Genomic DNA, 24264 nt, shown 5'->3' on the forward strand with positions numbered 1-24264 from the left:
TAGGCAAGTGCTCAAGTATCTAGAGATCTTGAAAGGAGACTCTTGTGAAAAAAAATAGGGAGTGCATTTTTTCTTTCTGCTGTGGCCCTTCTGGAATATTCTGTCTAGTCTAAGTGGCATGGTTTCAGTTGATAAAAAATGGTATCTGTGGGATATCTTTTGAGGACAGATTGAAATGTTTGAAGAGTTACATATGCTTCCTTGTGAAATGTTTGAAATGTGAACCTTGTTTCTAAAAAAACCTCTTAGAGATGTCTTGGTCAGAATCTAAAAAGAGGAGCAAGGAAGAAAAGTTGAAGGAAGAAAAAAATTGCTGAGAAACAGGAATTCTTCTTTTAATTGAACAGGCAGTACTTCACTGGACAGCTTAATGAAGATTGTGGTTCTCCATCACAGCATGCTGTAATTTGAGATGGCACAGTTTTCCAAATAAATTACTTGGCACTTGAGCATATCTCTTGAAGCGGAACTTAAATATGCATGACAGGAGAAAGTTTCACCATCATAGCTGTCTGAAAGTTAGTCTGAAATGGTGATCCAGGTTATGTCTGGTTTGGAGCAGGGTGGGTAGGAAGCAGTAGAACTGCCAAAGGTATGCCTTTGATCTTCTCCCATCTGCTCCAGATCGTTAATTTACATTAAGTTTGTTTAGATCAGCTGTTTTATTTTCAATGGTAAGAGATGAGATGGTTAGATGAGATGATTAGTATCCTGAACATGAAAAAGATAAAAGTCTGCATGGATTGAATTTTATGTGTTTGTTTTTGGAGTTTTTTCCCCTTTTTTAAATCTATATTTCAGAAGGTGTGTGCTCCCTTTAATTCCCAAAAACATGAATTCCCCAGAGTCGCTAAAGACTGTTTTGAAAGTTTTACCGTATATTTGTGGTAATTCAGTCAGTGAACCAATGTCAGAACTTCTATGAACACTTTGGTTTGGGCTCTATTTCTGTTAAAATGTGAACTAGCCAACTTCTATTTGTGGAAAGTTAGAGATTCTGTGATTTATTTTTAAATAATATATGAAACTTTTCTCCCCTATGGCACAGTTACTCTTACTCACATGCTATTTGATGCTTTTTTGCTTTGAGACTGAAAGCAGCTGTTCCATTCTTGATACCTTCTCTGCTTTTAGACACCCAACAAACTAAAGAAGATGTGATGCTGTAGGACAGGGGAAGCTGGAAAGATTCTGGTGAGGAGGAAGGAGCAGAGACCACAGCCGTAGCTTAGTGGACCAGCTTCCCTTACTTGACATTAGGCTGCATTTGATAATATTTTGAAGCTTTGCACAGCAGCCTGCATATCATCTGAGTGGAAGCTCATACCCCACCAAGTGCATGCTTAATTCTTTTCCAGAAGGCCTCCTTTTCGAAGTAAACTGTTTGAAAGCTGGAGTTTAGAATGTTAGTAGTTTGGATTGATGGCTCCATCACTGCCTGGTACAGACATTTATTTTTAGAAAATGTGATAATTGGGATGAATCTGCCCCAGACTATTTTTGCATTATTTTAACTGATCTTAGCATAGTAATCCTTCCATGGGATTTCTGATGTCATTCAAAAACAGGATTTATGAAGATTTATGTAGTAGGTTATCTATAGAGATTTATGAACTCATGTTTCTAAAACTCGACAGTTGTCAGGATGTGAGAATATCGAGGCTGATGGTGAACGCTGTCATCCTTGGAGAAAGGGATGGTCCTTTAAGTTGGACTGAAACCTAAGACAGTGAAGATGCTGGCTCTGTGAAGTTAGGAATGACAGTAAGCCCATGTATGAAGGTGTTTTATATTCTGGTTGAGTGGCAATTCCATTAATAGTTTATTTGTAACTAATACTTTAGATTGAAATATGTTCCCTGTCACAGCTCTCTGTACAGCGAACAGGTCCAGATGATCAGTAATTTGAAGGTGGATCTGGAAAATTCCATAGGGACTGCAGGCAGAGTTGTTCTGTCTTGACTTGAAGTGAAGCATATAGCAGTTCTGAAATTGAAAAAGCAAGGAATAGGGGCATGTGTTTGTCTTGTATTAAAACATCCAAAGGGATTTCTTTCGGTATCCCAAAGTATTTCAGGAGGCTAGCAAGCAGTGTCAGTTTTGAATCAGAAATACAGATGAAATGGTTAGCATATTGCTATTTGCATATTGTGGCACAAGAGATCAATAATTGCAATGTGTTTGCAAGGACCTTAGTAAAATTATTTTGTAGAAAGGCAGTATGACTTTGCAGGGTTATCATTTTGTTTTGGAATCCTCGTAACTCGCCTTGTGTTATGTTTCCACAAGTGTTTTTTTATTTCTTTCTTTTTTTTTCCTTTTTTTTTTTTTTTTGGTAAGGGAAAGAAAAGGCACAGTAGTACATTTATTTTATGAACAGTGTAATATCTGCAAACTCATAGAATGATGTGTCTTGGCTCAGAAATACCAAAACACTAGCAAAAACCTACTAGCATTGTATGGAATCTGTATGCACCTAAATCTTCTGCTCTTCCTGCTGAAGGAGCAAAGTGTTTTCTTTGTTGGTGTAAGTACAGAGAAATCTCTAAAGCATGAATTTTCAATTATCCACAGAAGAACTGCTGACTGGTTGAGTGTTTTAGCAAAATCAGCTTCAGCAGGTTATTAGTGCTCTTTTGATGACATACTGCTGCTCTTCTTCTCAGTGGCTAAGGAGCATGGAGAAATCCTGTTACTCATCATACACCTCCACTCAATCCATGCAATTATACCATTCTTTTGCTTAGAGAAGCATTATTAGATGTAAAAAAGTATGAAAGGAAAAGTTTTAAATTATAAACTGTAATATAAGTATATGGCTTATTGCAGTGTTCATGGGGAAGAAGGAAGCTGAAAGGAGTGAACAAAGGGGATCTCAGGTGGAAATAGATGCCACGAGGCAACAAGGAATTGGGTGCCAGAAGAACTGGTTCACATGCATCATTTACCCATCTTTTATAAAATGTCATTGAGATGCATTGCACTTTATCTGATCCATGGCAGTCATCCCAGTCAAGCAGGTGTGCCATTTATCATGACACTGATTAAAAAGACCATTCTGTTCAACTTAATTAGAAATTTGAACATGTGGAACGTTGAACATTTTTTAAAATATGAACCATGATATTTGCATTTGAAGTTCATAAACTGATAAAAAGTAACTTTTTTAGAGTCAAAAATACTTGCTTGTATGTCAAACGTTCATTTTCTGCTCATTTCCATGTCATTCCAAACCTTTTGCAGTATTCAATGTCTGTGTATTCTGCTGTTCACAGACAACCTTCACATAGTTTAATTCTCAAGAAAATTTTTATGGGAATAATGACCGAGAAAATGTACATTCCTTCCTCTATTCCCTTCCCCAGCTGCTAATCCTTTCTAGTCAGAAATTCTTTCTAGAGAGAGTGTTATATTTAAGTACATGTCATTGACCTAATGAGAATGAAAGCAAAATAACTGGGAGTACAAAGAAGTATAGTTATCTGTTGGAGCTTGCTCTGGATTTAAAATCCTTTTGTCTTTGATGTCTAATTGATGCTTGGGAGGAGCTGTCTTAGTGAAAACACTGTGGACCTCCAAACTGCGAGTGTGTTTGACTCTGAAACTGGGTGGCAGCTTGATGGGACAGATTCCTTTACGTTTTTTAATTCTGGCTAAGTAGTGAATGAAAAGTATCAGAATGTATTTCTGAAATGGGAAAATTTTAATTTATATTTTCCTCTCCATTTATCAAGTTGTAATAGTACTTTAAGGTACTTTTCTACAACTCCATGTTCACCAGAGTGGAGAGAGTTGCAGGCCAAACAGTATGATAATTATTTTCTGCTTTTCCACATACTCTGACTTCAAAGATTGTTTCTATATTCTTAAGTTTTATTTCGGGAAGGAATACATAATTCAGTTCTGTAAGCTCCGACACCAAAATAACTGTCTCCTCAATTTGTACTTCCCTTAAGAACTTCAAAAACAGAGAGGCAGAAATGGAGGTGATTGATTTCTCTCTTTGCCACTTTTGATAAGTTAGTCAGAAATTTGTAAAAAGTTGTCTCAGCTAATTTGAAGTTTCTTTTTTTTTTGTTTGCTTGGTTTTTCATTTGTGTTTTAAATATCATTATTCCCTAATGTTAACATTATTCAGTGAGAGGGTTTTTTGGTACCTGAATTTAATGAAATCAATCTTGTGCGTTTTTTTAAGCTTGAAGCATACTCTTATTACAGATGACTGGCCAGACAGTTTTGGAACTGCTGAGTAACTTGCAAGTGATCCACAGAAGACAGCTTGTGTAGAAATTTTAAAACCCCACTGTTTAAAAAACTTCTGGACATTTGTTTAAGTATTTTTCCAGTGCACTCATTGCTGTAATAAAAACAAAGACTAACAATAGATTTATGAGAGATTTTGGGATTATTTTATTGTTATTTCGTGTAGTCATATGGTAGCAGATGCATTACATTGTGGACTTCAGCTGTACATTTCAAGATAGCAACAGGTTATAACAGCAAGGTGCAGCTTTAAGTTTCAATTATGGGCTTTCTCTTCTGAAAAATTGTGTTTCATTGGATAGTTTCTTACTTGGAATTAAATATTCTTAAAATATTTTTCCACTTGAGAGTACTCTCATAGTGTTTTTTCCAATTAAATTGTATCTAAGAGTTGAATAGTGAACTTTTGATTTGTTATTGGAGCTCTAGACACAAATATAGGCTAATGACTGGGTAAGAGAAAAAGCTTTTTATAGCAAAATGATCAGTCGTTCTGCACTGTTATACGTTTAAGTGAATACATTGAATCATTATTGTTTGAAGTATTTGGCCATCAGGCTTTTGATCCATGGAACATAAAATTGCATTGCTTTTAGTTGTACAGCCTTAGGAGGATACAAGTGTTAGTTCTCAGCTGCTTTCATAGTTTATTGACTTCATTTGAATAATTTAGTCATAATTTGGTCAGCAGGTCTTTAAGTTGAGGTCTAGAAAGGAAATTGTACAAAATTAGCAGACCAGGCCAAAATGATGCTTTTAAAACTGACTGTGATTTACTGGTTTTGTATTTGCTATGTTTTATCACCATGTGATTACTTTTATGCCAAAGTTTTTTCAAATATTACTAAAAGTGGCTGCAACTTCAGGACAGATACTTCATCTCAACAATAAAACATAAATTGAAATTAATAAAGAGATACTTTGGTAATTCTAATTTTTGCTGTTGTCAGTTGTACTTCTCCTTGGTTATTTGCTTTTCCTTAGGCAAGTCATAATTAAATATGGAAGTATATAATCAATTCTCATAACTGTTGACTAGCTGGTTTCAGTGTTTTGTTTAATTAGATGGTTTTTGCCTGGTAAATTCATCTTGATGGATATATTTACCTCCATATGGAATTCACAGTCTTTGAAAGCATAAAATAGAATATTCAAAATACAAATTAATTCAAAGAGTTGTTTTACAGTCATGTAGCTGTGTTACTGGTTTATGCCCTAGTTAGGAAGTCTGTCAAACATGAATTTCAAATGATGCCCTGAAGTATTTTTCAGGAAATAAGTTCAGTCTAAAGTAAGTGCTACTTGTGTGTTAAAATGGCAAATGGATTTTTTAATTTGCCCAAAAATTACTTTAGTGTCCTCTATTAGAATTGATATTTCCTTATTTTCTACTACATAGAATCATCTTGGTTTTTAAGTATTTCATTTTGGACAAAGGATTCTCTAGCCTTGAGTATTCTTTGTAGAAACTGCTACTTTGTTGATGTTGACATTTCCTGAACTCTAACGTTAAACCATAAATAAGTTGTTTACTGGCAAACGATTGCAGTAGTAGCATATAATCCACTGCTACTCACTTTGATGTGCATTTCTCTATGGAAAAAGGATTTCTTTCTTTTTTGTTCTACAGCTCCTAGAAGGAAACTTTGCCAGAGAAGTTAGCCATGAAGTGGATGGACTGATATTTCAGCCTACAGGAGTAAGTAGCATAAAGAATTGATTTTTCTTCATTTAGTCCCAGATGGAATTCTCACTATCCCTCCCGACTCATCCATCTACTAGCTAATCTTTGTTTCGGTCAGGATTACTTTGCAGTGTTGTTTCTGACTAGTTGCTATCTCATTCATAGTATGTGTGATTTCTTACTGATAAATGGTGGTAGTTTTCAGGGATCATCTCTTTTTTTTTAGAGTATGTACTATGGATGTGGGCTGCTAAATAATGAAGAATTTTCTATTACTGGATGAATTCCATGAATCTTTCAACTATTGATTTGAGCTATTGTATTATTTTGCTTTTTTAAGGATGTTCGTACATTAAAATTTCATTAAAATTAGTGACTCATGTTGTTTTAGTACAATTGAAGCGTGATAAATTCTGTAGCCATGTCTGCCCGTGTAAAGAGTATATATGAGTATATGAGTATATATGAGTGGCCTGGGAAGAAATTACCAGAAAGTACTGCAGACAACCAGGAAAAATAATTCAAGTGGTTCTTAAACTAGCATGGCCTCATCAATTCTATTTCTCCTCCTGTTGAATCAGATACAGTGGATACACTCCAGTGTGTTTTGTGTATTGGCATAGATCATGGCTGTAGCATTATCCATCTTGACTTTTTTCTTAGCTTGTAAATCATAGGATGGTTTGAATTGGAAGAGACTCAAACTGTCATGTAGAGATCATCTAATTTCAGTCCCCTGCCAGAGAGGGGTAGGGACACCTTTTACCCCATTCAGCCTGGCCTTGAACACTTCTAGGGATGACCATCCACAGCTTCTCTGGATAACCTATTTCAGTGCATGACCACCCTCATAATAAAGAATTTATTTCTAATATCTGATTAAACCTACTCTCAGTTTGAAGCCATTCTCTCTTGTCTTGTCAATACATGCCATTGTCAAAAGTCCCTCTCCATCTGTTCTTGTTGGCCCGTCTTAGAAACTGGAAGGCTGCTGTAAGGTCTCCCTGGAGTCTTCTCTTCTCCAGGTTAAACATCCCCAACTCCATCAGCCTGTCTATAGGAGAGGTGCTCCAGCCCTGTGATCATCTCAGTGGCCCTTCTCTGGGCTTGTTCTAATAGGTCTGTGTCTTTCTTATGTTGGGGGTCACAGAGCTGGGCACAGCATGCCAGGGGAGATCTCATGAGAACAGTGGGGCAGAATCACCTCCCTTGCCCTGCTGCCCTTTCTTCTTATGATGCAGTCCAGGGTTTGATTGGCTTTCTGGGCTGCAAGTGCACACTGCCAACTTATGTTGAGCTTTTTGTCGACAAACACCCCCAAATCTTTCTCCCTAGGGAGAAAGTCTTGATCCATTCTCCACCCAGTCTGTGTTTGTGCTTGGGATTGCTCTGACCCAGGTGCAGGACCTTGCAGTTGGCCTTGTTGGGCTTGGATGTTTGCACCAGCCCACTTCAAGCCTGTCAGAGTCCTTCTGGATGGATGGCATCTCTTCTCTCCAATGTGTTGACTGAATTAAGCAAGGAATTGTTTTCAATTATTTCAAATTTGACAGGTATTTCTACCCTTCCAGTTACTTGTGGAAGGTACATGTGTATACTTTTCCAGTTGAAACATACTTTTCCTGGTCTACTTCCTATACTGTAGATCTTAGCAAGATGTGATGACACTCCCATCTGGAAATAAGATAAGCCTCTATATTTCAAGTTATACATCAGCTAACTAAGCAATTAGACCACATACTTTTTTTTTTAACTTTTTTTTTTTTTAAAATACATAATAATTTCCAATTTAAAGCAATACTACTAGGGTAAAGAAAGTTCACACTTTCATAAGAAGTCCTGATGATATCTTAGAATATTGTTAGAATCTAAAGCAATTGTAAAGGTTTCTCAGAAACACTTCCCTGAAAATGAGAGGTTAAGCTAAGCAGAGTTACTACAGCTAAATTTGAAATTACCTTTTCTAATTGAAATGGACTTACTGAAGAATGTATCTCTTAGTCACTGTTACAAGAAATCAATATCTGATATGTTTTGTGTTTCTAGAACTTGTGTTTTCTGATTTAGCACACTTAAAAATTTATAACCCAGGTAAAACAATTTTCTTTTATAAATGCTTATAAAGATTATTAATATTTAATGCATTTGTTTAATTTAATGTTCAAATTTTAATACCGTTTGTTGCATCTGTTATTAAACTAATTATCCTGGATGAAGCAATATGCAGTTTTCTCAGTGTAATGACTTTCTTACTTGAGAAAGTGTGAGTAATATATTTAGAGTGAAAAATATTATTGTAGACCTGTTACTTGGGAAAGAAGCATTAAAGCTGATTAACTGAAAAGGATGAAGCTGATAGAGATGGCTTTTTTCTTATGTGATACAGAGGGAGTAAATTAATAGGCAACAATATAAGAACAACAGTATAACAGTGCTTAAATGACCCCTTGAGAATACTAACTGAAATATTTTTTGTATTGTAGAGATTAATGCATGATGTATTAGGTCTTGTCAGAGAAAACAACCCCCTGTTGTTGATTGGAGTGTAGAGCCCTGAACTTTGGTTATTGTGAGAGTTAGAGACCTTTATAAAACCTGTTTGTCTCAAGTGAAGAGACCATGGCATATCCAGAAGAAAATTGAGAACCATATTTATTGGCATAATTGATCTTGCAGAAAGAAAGGGTAGACAGAAATGATGCTGAGTTTTAGAAAATCAGGGAAATTCAAGAACATCTTTTGGGATCTCTTGAAATCCAATGTGTGTTTTGAGGAGTACACAAATGTAGACAGGAATTGAAGCAAAATCACAAAGAAGAATGAACTGGCAGCAGAGGAGGATAAACAGAATGTCAACATGTGCAGACAGAAAATTCTTTGGGGAAAATTACCCACAATTACCATATTTTTGATAGTTGAATGCAGAAGTTGACTGTGTAATACAAGGAATGTTGAGTTTGTTAGTTCATACTCTTTGAAAGTCTTTTTGGAGTTTCCTTTCCCCTCTGGCCTAGTTTACTCAGAGGTATTCCTCTTGTTGTCTGGCCTTAGACAAAAGCATCCAGACGTGAGCATATGGATATTCCTCACTAGCTACAGGCAACACTGGCACTGGGAATCAATATGGATGGAGAAAGAATATTTTGTTGTTTTGAAGTTTGCTTTAATTCTGATTTGCCAGAAAACTTAAAACATCCAAAATTACCTGTGAATATGCTTTTAGCCTCTCAAAGGTCTTGGTTTTCTCACTTTTCTCTACGAGTTGTAGAGATTTGGCATCAAGTGCCTCTGTATTAGTCCAGTTTTGAGAAACTGGTATGCTTTAATGAAAAGGCATTTGTGAAAAAGTTTTGCTACTGAATCTAGGGTTTCAGTTAGATGTAAGAGGGTTTGTTTTCTTCTGTTCGTAATCCTATCTAAACTCTTATTATGAGTAGCAAGGTTCTTGTATACTGAAGCAAAAGTTATTTTGCACTGTGACTGATGATGGTATAAACAATATTAAGGAGTAAGGAGATTGTTTTCTGCCTGTGCAGGTTAGTTTGTTTTGCAAGATCAGACTAAGCATTATTATTCCTAATTCATTGAGTTACTTATATTGGTTATTGCCTGGGGTATATAGAAGCTTTCATTTCACAGTGACAGTTAAAAGGCAATGGCTGAGGCATCCTATCTCCCTCCCATTTCCTCCCTTCTTGGTCTGACAGCTTTCACAGATCATGAGAAGAGCATGTTTAGTGGAAGCGATGGATGTTTTTGCCTTGTAGAATGCTTTGTAGGTAGCTTGATGTGATGCGTGGTTCTTATGCAATTCCTGCGTTAGCATATAATACTCTTAACAACTCCATTGCAAGAGACAAATGTCTTCTTACTGTTGCTTCTCTTCTTCCCTTTGTACTCTTTTCCTTTACTCTTTTTCGCTTCATACATTCTCTTTATCCAGCAACCTGTTTTCTCATTCCTTTTGATTTCCCTTCTCTGTTGCTTCTCCCTGCCACTTCTTTTCTCTACATCAGTGTGTATCCATTTAAGATCCTATCAGTATAACTCGCATATGCCTAAATCAGCTCTATTCCATCTGATCAACTTTCTGGTTCCCCTACCTGTAACAGGTTGGCAGAGCAGGGCCTGAAGGTAAGTGCCAAGTAGGAGTAAAACAGAGCAGCAGGAAACTTCATTGGCATTTGGATCATGCCCCAGACAATGAGTGAGTTAGTTTAAAGGTGGAAGCCACATGCCTTATTTACAGATTCTGAATGCTTGTGTAAAGGTTGGAAGCTTTCAGTCCTTTTTTTGAAATGTTGCTTCAAAACAGCAAACTTCTTACATTTGTTTTAGAGCACTTGCAGATTACCAGCCTGTATATTTTAATGAAAATCTCAGAAATAGTCTCTTCTGATGGCAGAATTGGCTCTCTGGCCTCTGCCCACTCATCAGTGAAATTACTTTTCACATCGACCTTGTAAATTGTACCTTTGCTAGATATCTCAGACAGTCTAATTTTTATGCTAGTAATCTCCTAATAACCAGCTTTCTTGCTGACTAAAACTATTAATTTTCCTTTGCTTTGGGAAAGGATGTAAGAATTATTCTCTTACTTTAGCCAACTAAATGAAGACTCGCTGGCCTTCAGTTAGGAAGGCCTAAGGACAGCTTAGAGCTTCTGTGGAAAGCTTGTATTACAATTTAAAATCTTCTGGTTTGTGTTTGCCTCCTGAGCTCTGTTACATTTTTGCATTGGCTCTGGCTGATTTCTGTTTGGTACTCCTCCATGCTCTTCTTTTGGATGAGGAATAAAGTCCAGTTGCGTGGAACTGGGATTTTTAGAGGGAAGGACGAAGGGCAGCTGCTGGGCTCTGCTCTTCTAAGATAAATGTTATTTTAAAGGACAGCTGAATTATTTAACACATAACTCCCTATACTGAATACTAATGCAAAGCTTAGCCTTTAAAACGAAAGAATAATGAACAGGTTTTTATAACTGAATAACATTGCATGAGTTATTACTATATCTTTTTTCTGTTCCTTTGGCAGAGTTAGTGGTGATCTGAAATGCTTGGTTGCCTGTTAATTATTTGTGCTATTCCCACTGTATAATAGGCTGTGTTATTTTCTCTCATTGTAAAAGTTCATCTAAAATCACTGAAGTTAAAACTGAATTAAATATCTCCAAAAGATACCACCAAATAAAATATCTCCATGATTTATTTCACTGAGCAGTGCCAGTTTATCCTAAATAATCCTATATAATTGGAAAGCCTTTTCTTTCACACTATGTATTTTATCAAATGGTGTGTAAATTTTTAATCATAGCCCTAGTCACTTGCTGGCTTATTTCTGCAACTCTGACATCCTGTTTATCAGTGATGGGGCAACAATTATTGTTATGTATTTCTAGTGCAATCGCAAGTAATGGCTTCAGACAGACTCAGATACACCAAATATACTCTCACTACCAAAGCTGATACATAAAGGCTTAGGAAGAATCATATAATAGCATAGATTTTTGCTTCTGACAAATATATGTTTCTGGATTTAGCTTTCTATTTTTGTAGTGATTCACGTAAGATTTGGAGGCAATGGAATAGAATAGAATGGAACAGACTATTTCAGTTGGAAGGGAGCTAGAGTGATCATCTAGTCCAACTGCCTGACCACTTCAGGGCTGAGCAAAACTTTCAGCATATTATTAAGCACATTGACCAAATGCCTCTTTAACACACTCAGCTCTGGGGCCTTGACCACCTCTTTAAGAAGCCTGTTCAATGTTTCATCATCCTCTCAAGTACATAAATGCATCCTGATGTCAAATTTAAAACTCGCTGGCACTGCTTTGAACTGTTCCTGCTCATCCTATCACTGGGGGAAGACATCAGCACCTCAGTTTGTTAACACAGATGCTAAGACCACCTGATTTTTTTCTCTAGAGTTTGCAGCAGAAGAGGAATCTGGAGAGAATAATTTTCATCAGTCTTTTGTGTTGATCCACATTACTAAAACCTTTCATCTTTGAAGTATCTCTTTGTGATTTCTTCTGTAAGAGGAATATTCTTTACTGAATCTGTTGCTGTCAGGGGATGCTGTTGTCGTATCAGTGTGCACTTTTTGTGCAGTTGTGGTTTTCCTTTAACAGAGAACTTGCTGACAATCTCCTGAAATGCCACTGAGCTTTGCAACTCTTTTCTGCCTATGAATAGTTGTTATATTCAATTTCCATGGCAATGTTCCTTGCAATTCATCTCTTAAGTAGCTATTCCTCCCTCAAATATACTGTTCTTTCATATGCTTTACAAACATACCCAAATATATTAGCAATACACAGTATTCCTTTGAGAACTTTTCTGTGACTGTACAAGTAAGACTTTTATACCAACTCAAGTTTGTCTTTGCTCACTTGGGGTGATTTGTTTTCTCCTTTTTTTTTAATCAGAAAGCTAGAAAATTAAGAAATGCTAACCTAAACACCAGTAAGTAAGGTCTAATTATATTAATTACAGCTCATTTAATGAAATTGTTAGACTCCTAGATACAAGTACCATGATTTTTGAAAGTAGCAGATTTGTATGATTTCCACTTACTTTCCAAGAACCTGAAATAACTCACACCCTAGAAAATTATCTACATTTCCCTCTTTCCCTTTATGAATCATTTTTAGTTCTAAATACAGTAAGGTTGGGGTGTAGCAAATGTTTTTCTTGTTTAACTTTCTGCTCTTGGTCCTCTAGTATATTCAGATTGAAATATGAACATATTCGCTATTTGCCAAAATTGTTTAACCTGACTTTCTTATTATGTCAGCCTGAATAGATGTCAATGCCTTGTGTCTGATTACCTAAGGAGAGTGTTGGTCCTACTTGGTATGTTGTCTCATTTGCTTGCTATTGTCCTGTACTGCTTGTGATTCTCTGATTTCTCAGGCAGTGAACTGCATTTATGGGTGCTATCTAAATGGGTTTTTCTGTGATCTGTTGTGCAGTTTAGTCATTCTGCCTGCCAGTGGCAGTAGGAAATATCTTTCCTATGTAATGTGGACTAGTCATCCTTGGGATTGTCAGTTGACATTAATATGATGGCGTCTCTGCATGTGTTGTTTAGGAAAAGAAAAAAAACCACTTTCTCTACCTGCTACTGTTTAAAATGTTGAGAAAATAAAGTTGTAGAATCATCAATCATAAAGGCTTTCAGAAATGGTTTTTGCACAGTTTCTTTGTCTCAAAGCCAGCTGTCGGGGAGCTTGTGGAGTGCACTTGCTGTCATGCTTCTAACTATGGTTTCATGTAGTTTCTAACTGAAATGAATAGGTAAATATTAGGAATATATACTGTAAATGGGATTTCATGTGAGAATACCAACACTTCTGCAAAACATAGCTGTTGTAAAACAGTAGGTCTGTGTTCCAAAACTTGCATTGATTTATATGTGTTGTGGATCCGTTTTGGGGAAAAAAAAAATCTTATATAGCTGGATAGGGAAATCTAAGAGAGTTTTTGATTTAAATCACTGAGAACTCTTTACTGGATCATCAGATTCAGCTCTTGAATGGATTAATGAAGTGGTCACTTGTCTTCATGGCAGTGTTCCGACTCATCCTGAAATTTACAGCAGTCTCTCCAGGACTGAGAAGCTGATAGATCAGGAATGATTTGGAAACTGGACAATATAGTAGAAAGTATTTTGTCAATACTCTCTTTTCTTCAGATCCCAGAATAGATATCCATAAGCAGAGTGCTTCATTTATGCTTCCTCTGGACTCTTTCTTTCAAACTGAAAAGATTTAGCAAAGTATCTAGAAGAACTAGATTGTTGTGATTGTTTTCTCCCAGTTCTGTTTTCTGTACACGGCAGAACAAGGCAGCCATCAGACCTTTCAAGTTTTCATGAAGATCCTTCAAAAAATGTTGATATTCTTTATTACGCAGGAGCAGAGCAATCAAACAAAAATAGTGGTATCAGGATAAACAGAATATTTAGCTAGATCTCCATCCTTCTGTTCAGTGTAAGCAGTAGCCTAGCATTTAAGGAAAATGATGTATATACCTTATATGTGAGGAAACAGGATGACTTTCAGAGGAGTATCAGCACTTGCATTGTGGTATCTGGATGCTCAAAACATTTAAAGACACTTTCTTTAAAAGCAGAATGATTTATTCTACATTTTTCTGTCATTCATAATTTGAAGTGTTTACTGGGTCACTGATCTTATAAATAGTGAATTTGAAAACACATGATAAATATCACCAAAGGGTAACTGAATTTTTTATTTATAAGAATATTTTTCTTAGGTGCTAGTGTGTATTATTAGATAAATCTTTGAAGGTAACTGTGCACATTGGTGACTGCACATTTAAAATAATCATGTTCATGATACTGTACAGAACAGTACTCTGCAAGGATCAGAGGTGCCTGTGGAATAGTATTCTGTACTGAAGAGGTACAACAGTACACTGTGTGATAATTCACTCTCCTTTTGACTGGCAGTAACTTTAGTTTCAGTCGTAGTTGTACTTTTCTGTTCCTTTCATCAGCTTTCCTCGCCTTTGATATTACAAAAATAGTGAACCAAGTCCATTAACATGATTAAAAATGAAAGTTTTGAGCTTGGTATGAAAGCTATAAATCGCTTGTAAGAAAATTTCATTGTCTTACATTGAGGTGCATGGTGAATAATTTAGATGTGGTTGTATCATACAGGTACATAAGCAGAAGGGCAGTGCTGGACTTCACGCATTGATTATAGAAGTCAGAGATCAGAAACCTGATGAAGGTTTCCTATGTAATTAGTGCAGATATTCCTAAAGTAAAAGCTTATTTTCTTTTAATGCTGCTAGTTGTGTTTCTGAAATGGAATTCAGGTTTTCTCCACGTTACTGCTTTCCACTGAAATAGGGGAATGTACAACTATGACGTGTGCTGGTTTGTTCCAAAAGGGGGAAGTCATTAGAAGTCTTAGCTGGAAATTATCTCAGATTTCCAAAGTAGAGATATTCTGTATGCTTTGAATTGTTCATTAAAAACCAGTTAGTACACTTGTTACATCCTGTCTGAAAGTTTTGACAGGTTTGAGCTGACAAAGAGTAGGTTGCTTGTTTCCAAACAGTGATCACTAGAAATCCCAGGGAGATCTTGCATCTGTATATTCATCCAACCACTGAAACAAAATGTGCTTTAAGCAACATGAGATTCTCTAGAGAGAACTTTAAACTTATGAGAGCAATTGAAATGTGTATCTTTGGGACTTGTCAGGCAGTGAATTGATGTTGCCATTTTTAAGGGGAAATATGGCTTGTTCTGCTGGTAATGAGAAAAATGAACCAGAATAATAAAGGATAACTCTAAATAGTTTTGGAAACAACTGTTTAATAAATATAAGTTGATCACAGAATCCAGTGCTCAGTGCTCAAAACAGATGAAAAAAGAAGTTTGCTATATGGTTAACAAAATAAGAGTTTCAAGGTTGTTTCTTTTGTCTTCAAGTATAAAATGTAAAATTCCAGTTTTCTACTTAAACCTATTCTGCAAAATTTCTGATGGATGTGGTAGTGAAAAAATGTTAGTTTAATTGGAGAACAGACTGGCACAGGTCATTATTTGCTAGTTTTTAGGCAGCATATTCCTTTGCAGCAGTCTTACCATCAATTAACATCAAGCAAAGCAAATTCATATTTGGCTTTTGGGGTTCATTCCCCCGACTCTCCTTACAGAGATGGCTCCAAGGCCAGTAGACGCAGAAGAGTAGACAAAAGCATTATTGCATTGTTTCTTATTTAGAGAATATTTTTTAAAGGTATGAGTTTTAAGTAATACAGATTTTTTTTCTGTAAGACAAACATGTATGTAGTGAACCATATGGGATGTATTGGATATATTATATTTTGGAAACCTTCAGAGCTTTTTTTTTTTTTTTTAAGCTCTTGCATGCTTTTGGAAGAATATGTTTGATTTTTTAGTAAAATCAGCTCTACTCTCTAAAATATATATAGAGCATGGGACTATTTCCATGTACAAAGACTGGTAAAGTTTTTTATAAATTTATTTTCAGAGAGCTTAAGTATTACAGTAATACAGTCACAATACTTATCATTCTTACAGGATTCAGTTTAATCTTTATATTTCATTAAAGTATTTGAACCAGTAAAAAACGAGTGTAACTTTTAATAACTTGCATATGAACAAGAACAACCAGATAAATGATTTTTGTAATTATTTGTTGTCATTTAAAAAAGTTTCTTCAGAATAAGCTCTGTTTTCTGTGATTGCAAGACCTGGCCTTTTACTTGCAAAAATGTCAGAGGTAATATATTTTTGCACTATTGACCCTTTTCAGTTTCTGGATGGAAGGGACACATAGTACCATGTGCCTTGTATCTAGTAACAGTCAGGGAGGTGAAACTTTGCATTGGTCATCAGATAAAAAAATGGGCCACAAATAAATCAGGATTTTTTTTTTTTTTTTTTTTTTTTTTTTTTTTGTCACGATCATGAACTGTATACTGATAGTTCACAAACAGGACTGAATTAGTCAAATAAATTTTCATTGAAAATCATTCCCATGCCTCCGATTGCTATGCTCTAAGCTGGTCCATCTCCATGGAGAGCAGCTACAATGCTAGTCAGAGTCTTTGTTCAGCTGGTTTTGAGAGTTTTGGTTGCTGGGTTGGTTGATAAAAAATTGAAATTTTTGTGTAACAGCAGGTAATGAGGGTTGCTTAGGTGTAATTATATATTTTTGTATTCTTTAAAAATTTATTTTACTTTTATTTTTATGCATCTTACTCTGTAGCTCCTTCTATGTATTTCATGTAAGATGCTATTGCACATCTGACAATTGTTGCATGGAGTCAGAGAGTGTAGTAGAAATCAGCTGTAATATAATTATTCTTTACAGTGCCATCAGTCTCTTGGCTTTTTTTCCCAAAAGACAGTGTTACTCAGACTTGCTTTTTCACAGTTAATTAGTTTGCCCTTATACTTATGTTTGACTTTGGCTTTAATACTGCATTCTTGTGAACTATTAATGTTTTTAATAGATCTTTACAACTGATAGAGATATGGAATGTTATGGAACAAATACTAAATGAAAACTGGGTTTAAGCTAATACCTTGTCTTGAAGCATCTTAGAGTGGTTAGCTACAGTGCCACAAATGGTGTTACTATGGAGAGAGCTTCTGTTTCCATGACATTTGCTTGCATATTTTGCTAGGCCTTCAAAAGAAGTAGGGTTCTGTCCTCTACTAAATTTGGTGGGTGTTACTCCATTGCTTCTGAAACTCTACGGTGTCTTACTGCACATATATATGAATTAATTTCTTAGGAATATTAATGGTGACTGGCCAGGAAAAAAAATGGAGGGGGGAAAAAAAGTTATTAAAATTTTGATCATGCAGAAAGCAAGGGTTTTTTGATAATATTTTTTTACTAGAATAGGCATTCCAGCTTGATTTTAACTGGGTATACTGCTCTGCTTGTAAACATCTTGGTTGCTTAAAAAAGCCTACAGCTATTAAAGAAGTAGAGTTTTGCTGGTTTTAGAAAAAGAATATGTTTAGCTGTATAGCTAATGGCTTAATACTGTGAGAACTGCCTTGTACTGGAGGGGCATTTTGATTAACAGTAAATTTTTAATTCAAGTCATGATGTAGCTGAATGTTTAAGAATCAGCTGTTGGTTTTGGGGTAAATTACAAAAACTCTTTTTTTTCTTAAGATGAAAGAAGTGGTTTTTGAGACATGAAAATCTTGGCAGCTATTCATAGAGGGGAGTTTCTTTAGGGACTGCTAGGGCAGTGTCATGGTCACTTGCAGGCAGCTTTTGATTGCTGTCTTGCATTTTTGACTGCAGTCACACGTGCTTACAGTTCTCTTCTGCAAGATTGCACTTACTTAAAATGCACATGGGTGTGATTCCCAGGTGCTGGAATAGAAGGGGTTGGGGAACAGTACTGGTTGTTGAACACTACCCTCCTGTACAAAGGATGCTGGGGAGGAGGAATGCAGGGAGTTAAGCACCATTAAGTATTCTTATGCCACCCCGAAGACTAAATTACTTTCCTTCTGTTCCTAATGAACAGCTGACTGTTGTTCCCTTTGTACACCACTCTTCTGCTCTAATTAGGTTTTAGGGTCTTAGAGTGGTTGTGTTTTTAAATGGTCTTTCTCTTTTACCTCCAGTTGTGAGGGAGTGTCTAAAGCTTTAGATCCTTTGTAATACCTTCTTGGAGCATGTTATTCTGTAATATGTCTGTTTGCAACAGTTACAAACAGTTCTCAGAACCTGAGCTGCTACCCCTTTTGAAATCCATTTTTTTCAGAGCTTTGCTCAATTTCACACATTTTGAAAGCACAAATACACATGTGCAACTGAGGATAAAATGTACTCAAAAGCCTAATAACCTGCATTGTCTATGTAAGGCCTCTAAAACTTTGATCCACCTATTTTAGTATTTTGGTAAATGCAGAATGGTGCTTGAACTAGTAGGTTCCCTCAACTTTCACTGCAATCATAGCTCTATTTTAGCTAAGGTGTCTTTGGTTTCCACTTGAACTGAATTTCTAGATCTTTCTGACAAAACTGGTACTACTGACTCCCCATCTGCTAAGATTCATATTCTTTGTCCCAACTATAGAATTAATTTCAACAAATAGGTTATTGAATGATTTTGGTTTATAAAAGTCATGTTCTCCTTCTGTTGAGGATGTACTATACAAGAGAAAAGGTTTTTACAAGACAGCTCATAAAATGAGCATGGTACTTACTGTTAGTTTCAAGAGAGATGTAGTTCCCCATGGCTCTCTCGTTCTTTCTGGAGTACCTGCTAGATCGATGACTGGTGGCCTTGTTCACTTTGTTGTCATCTCTGTACCCGCTCACTCTGCTTTAAGAAAATTTTTGAAGGATTCTATTGAAGTTGTTTCACAAGTAGGATTGAGCTTCACAGAGATCTAATTTATTAGCTCAGAATTCATACTAGCATGCTCATTATTAGCTCAGCGTTTTAGTAATGTTTACATTGAAGTGATAAACTCGCTTTATCTTGCAGGTTGGAAGAGATTTTTTAACTGTCTTCCAAACATCATCACGGATTCTTGCTTGAATCAATGATGTTATTTTTTTCCTATGGCATTCTCAGTTGTGTTTTATGTTCTAGAGGTTAAGGAAAGGACTGTTGTCTCTTTATGACATTAAGAAAAAGAATGCATGGGAGAGAAATCAGATTTGAAAGAAGCTTCTTCTGAACTGGCTCAGGTTTGTCTGCTTTCTCCTCCAGAATTTCCCAGTGACTACGCATCAGACAATTCAATTCACTTGATGGATGCCGGTGAATTGGTGCTATGAGTTGCAGTTCTCTTTTTTAAGAAATATGATTCTGTTTTTTAAATACATTGTACATTTGTTTATGGAAAAGCTGTCTTAACTTCTCCTTCTAGTCTCCCTTGTTAAAATGTTAAACTGTTGAATAGCAGCTAAGCCTGATGGCATTTGTTTTGGCAAATGGTAATTGTCACTTACCCCCTCCCCTAATCCTTTGGCCCTTTAGCTGCTTTCCTGCTCGAAGCATGGCTACATTAACATTTAAACGTTTTGTATCGTTAAAGAAGAAACACTGAAGAAAAGGGAAAGGAGAAAAAAGTCTAACACCAACCCTTCTGCCAGTGACAGAGTGAAAGCTCTTTGCCAGTAGCCGAGAAGTTGGAACAGGTTCTTCATGGCAGTTGTTCAATCTCAGCATTCAAACCAGAGATTTTGTGTTGCATGTCTGATGAGCGTTTGTGTGGTCGTGTTATGTAGAAGGGGTAAAAGAATCTGATGTGGCAGGAACTATTTATTGTTTGGTTACAAGGCAATATTAACAACTGACATCAAAAACACTGCTTTTAATGGAAGAATGTCCTTCCCAAGAAAGATAGCAACTAATTTCACAGTAACTGGAATTTTTTTTGAGTAATTTTCTTAAAATGCAACCTATATTTCTTTTCCCTTTACTTACAGTGCTCACAGATAGCTACCCTATTCAACGTAACCTGTACTTACCCAGGGATACTGACTTCTTTGTTCCTAAATCAGGACTACAAGGATTAATTTCACACAAAGAGTGGGCAGAATCCTTTCAAATTCTCATTTGACATGGTATGATTTTTTTTTCTTAGATGAGGATTTTCCCTTGCTCGTTATCCAAATTAGTCTCCTGAAAATGCAGGTTTAAGTTGTGTTAGTCTTGTAGGAGACTTGAAAGAGAAAGTACATACTGTTTTTTTTAAATATACATTTTTTTCCCCACTTTGCTTTTTGTGTCTGAGCATATCAGCTTGCTACTTGCAAAGTAAAAGCACTGCGAAGCAAATGTGGAGTTCTACTGGTTGGACTTAATTCCCATTTTGTATGAATGTTTCCTTTTGAAAATAAGGATGTGAAATACGTGGTTTGCTATTTTAATGTCAATGGCTGATGATGAATTTAATATGATTAAAACTCAGAGTTTTATAATTTATATACTAGAATACGTAGTTGAAAAGGCTTGTTTCTATTGTTTCTTATAAAATACCACAGGATTCAGTATTCCAGGCAAGATTCATGAATATTTAATTCCAGGAGATTTGTAGCCCTATAAGATGTAATAAGCTAGCCCTTAATGACAATTTTGTGTAGCATACATTTAGCAACATGTAGAAGAAAATCCTGCTGGCAATTCTGTGCATCATCTTTCAGGCATATCTGTTGAGCTCTAGGGGCTTTTTTGCTCTGGAATTATAAAGAGAAATTGGACTATGTCTGTGACCAGCATGCTGCAATTTCTTAGTACTTGCACATTTCTTCTTATATTCAGACTAGCTAAAAGCTCCAGCCTACTGATTGCCTTTTGATGTAAGGCTTCATTCTTTTAAGATTGGCATTCCTCAAGAAGTATTTTGAAATACATTTTTGCATCTTTCAATGTAAGTTTTGGTAGTTTTCATTAATCTTCCTGGACTCTGAGGGGATTTTCTAAAATGTTATTCCTGGTATGCTGATTATCATCATAGCTTACTAAAATGTCAGCAAAACCGATTTTATGATGAAGCCTTAAATTTGCAGGTTGGAGCTTCTGCAAATGTGGCCTCTAATACTGATAAATTACCCACCTTCCAAATCAGATTATTGTAGTGAGTCAGCCAAAAGCACTGCTGCACAGTTCATGGAGATTCTTTGGTTATACCAGGATGCTATGGCTGTCAGACTTGGAGCAGTGAATACTTTCTGCTGATCCAACACAATTTTTGTGGGACTTCTAGGAGCCTTTGATCACAAACTAACTAGCCACAAAGAAAGAAGTCCTCTGAGAGACTGACTTCCTTCTTTCTCTGGTCTAAATTTAAGTGATGACCACACTTAAGCTTGAGTTAGGACAGAGGTGGTAAAAATGAAAGGACAGAAGGTGAAGAGAGATTGGTGCCACTGGGTTTGAGAAATGAGAGAAGGTTTTGGCTGGTATGTACAACACTTAAACTTGCAAAGAGACATAAACAGTAGGGCTCCTAAAACAAGTGATGCAGTGAAGCAACTGCACTTATCGCTTTATACAATGAAAATGGTTGTGTTCTCTACCATTACTAGCTTCAAGTGACCAAGGCTTTTTTTCACAGTGAAAATGTGAAAGGAGGATTAGAAGGAAGATGATCTCCCTAAGAGTCTTTCAAAGATTTGTTGTGTTGCTGGGGCAGAGAGAAGAATAATAAGCATTGCTTTAAGCGAGAAAAAGAAAAGAGAAAACAGTAAAGCACTGAGCCAGGAGTGCTTCTGTATTATCTTGGTTGTCCCAACAGTTTATGGACGGTTGTTTTAAGCCATTTAGCTTCTTACCTCTGGGTTTGTTTATATGTGTTTCTAGACAGGTAGAAATTAACAGTGTAAGGCTGAAAAAAAGTTCTGTAGATATGAGCTTTTCCATTCTATTAATTTTTTGTTAATGCTGTTAATGAGTTGTGAAGCTGAATTTGAAAGAAAATTTCATCTGGAGGAGTAAATACTATAGTTTCTGGTGACAGTTTACATTGTTTCTACATCCTGAGGCCATCTCAGTTTAACTTAGTGATACAAAGTGAAATATAGAGTCAAATACAGCAGTGGAAGACAAATTGAAGTATCTTGAGTGTTTCTAGTATTGTGTTAATTTTTCAGAAGACTTACATAGCACATATATAATGAAGTTATAAATGAGATTAGTGATGGTGAAAAATAAGATTACAAAATAATCAATTGCAATATCAATCTAGTATCTTAAGAAGCAGACATGGACCATCACCAGTTCCTTTGACCATGGGCACTATAGTTCTGTTGTCAGGAAATTATTTGTCACAAAGGCAGAAGTATGTAGCTCTTCAACAGTTACCTTAGTTTGCCAGAAGTAGAGTTTATAATCAAAAGCAGACACCAGTTGTTCCATATTGGATCATATATACATTATCCAATTATATGAAGTAATTTTCGGTTTTGCTTCAAACCCAAGGATTGGAATTTCTAGGTGCAGACCATTGTGTTCAGTGAAGAGACAGAAATGATAAAAAATAGGTTTCTCCTGCTCATAGTAATGTGCTGGGGGGAGGAGGAAATAGAATTTTGTGGCTGTTGCATTTTGATTGCTATAAACATAGACTTTTGGCTGTGATCTGAACTTCATTTATCAAATATTAATAGGATTAATATGTAAATGACGTTAGTTATGAATAAAATGTCCTCATATTTTTCTCCTTGCTTAATGGAATATTGAGAAAAGTTATTAGGATAACTGTGAAACAAGATGTTTAATGAAGCTGGAGGTATAAAGCTAGATTAAAGTGCAAGAGGAGAAGATGTTTAGCCTGCTAATTACCAAAGAAGTCCAATATAAATATTACATTAGCTGGAGGATCAGAGGCACTTTTGGAAAAAGCAGTTTTCTATTAACATATTAACAAAATAATTTCTCAATACAGGTTAACCTTCTAAACCTGATTTGCATTCAAGTGTTTAAATTCTTAGTATAAAACATAATCTAACAGTATTTAAATGGGGACATATTTTGCTTCTTAGTCTGGCCTGACAGTTAAGCTTAATATTTCACAGGTTATTTTGATTATAACAGTTTTCATTCTACTTCATATAGCTTCAAGTCACATTTTCATAAAAGACAAATTGTGGTACAATAACATTTTCTCAAACAGCTGTTCCAAACCAGCTATTGATGGCTAACCAGTCCTAATGCATTAAAAAGTATCATTCCTACTTAATTCTTTATCTCTATAAAAGGAAAAAATTCTGAAAACCGGATGTGATTGTATCTTCAAACACAATTATTTTTCCTTATTTTGATTTTTAAAGTGGAGGAATGGAAGAATTAACACAAATTTGTTTGATCACACAGAATTAAAGCAGCATGGAGACCTCACTGTCAATTAATGAGTTATTTAAAACTGTTATCTGGAGTCGGCTCTGTCATCCTTTTGGCTTAACCATGGACACTGTATTAATTGAGCTTAGCCAAGGAACTTGTCTTTTCTCCATCTTTTTTAGTCTCTAAAGTTACTGTTGCAGATTTGCTTTCAATGATGTGACAACCTTGCTTTGTATAATGTCTGGAATTCATTAACAACCTTATTTTCAAGCTGATCAAATATTTATTGAACTTCAGTGTGTCTGTTCTGATCAAATCACTGAACTAGGCAGAAAACTGATGTTTAGTGAGGACTGCAGCTCTTTGATTGTTCAGGTGGTTTGAATCAGTCATTTAGAACACTAAGCATTAAAACTAGTAATTTCTTTTTGTTAAAAAAGTTTTTTTGAAAGGAAGGAATGAGCTTTTTTTTTAAATGTCATCTTCTACTTAGAGCGTCATTACCATCTCTCCATGGTTAGACACAGGTTGTGCTTGGTGGAGGGTTTGGTACAACACATGAAAACTCCGTGAAATTGGAAAGCATTTGAATTGGGTTTTGTAGCTATACAACGTTCACAGCCATTTTGTATTCTTACATATTTTCCATTCTATGTTTAGATTCTTGTGTTTTGTCTCAGCTATGGAAATGCCTTTCAGAACTGACAGGGGTTTGGAAAGCGCCAGTGTTTATCTTAACCTGACCACTCTTAGGAGTACTTACAGTTCACATCTCCCTGTATTATCTTAGAAATATAGAAATAGTTGACTCACATTTATTAAAAGAAATGCCTGCTTTACCATTTCCAGAGTTTATACAGAAACTGTGTCAAATGTCTACAAGAAAGAAATCAGTACTTGGTACATTTGATCTGTTTTTATAAAATACAAAGGAATCCTGATAATCTTTGAGACACTGAGTGCCACTGAAAG

General features: G+C 35.8%; 1 protein-coding gene across 2 annotated transcripts in view; it reads left to right on the forward strand.

Annotated features, from left to right (window-relative positions):
• The window catches only part of RNGTT (RNA guanylyltransferase and 5'-phosphatase), a 170409-nt gene that overhangs the window by 74820 nt on the left and 71325 nt on the right, over positions 1-24264 (forward strand). For both annotated transcript variants that reach the window (XM_066179570.1, XM_066179571.1), the window contains exon 12: positions 5894-5962. In XM_066179570.1, coding sequence (XP_066035667.1) covers positions 5894-5962 — 69 coding nt within the window. The remainder of the gene's footprint in view (positions 1-5893; positions 5963-24264) is intronic.

Source organism: Chamaea fasciata, unplaced genomic scaffold (assembly GCF_029207755.1).
Source record: "Chamaea fasciata isolate MVZ Bird 193981 ecotype frontalis unplaced genomic scaffold, bChaFas1.0.hap1 SCAF_3, whole genome shotgun sequence".
In the NCBI taxonomy this organism is placed as follows: domain Eukaryota; kingdom Metazoa; phylum Chordata; class Aves; order Passeriformes; family Sylviidae; genus Chamaea; species Chamaea fasciata.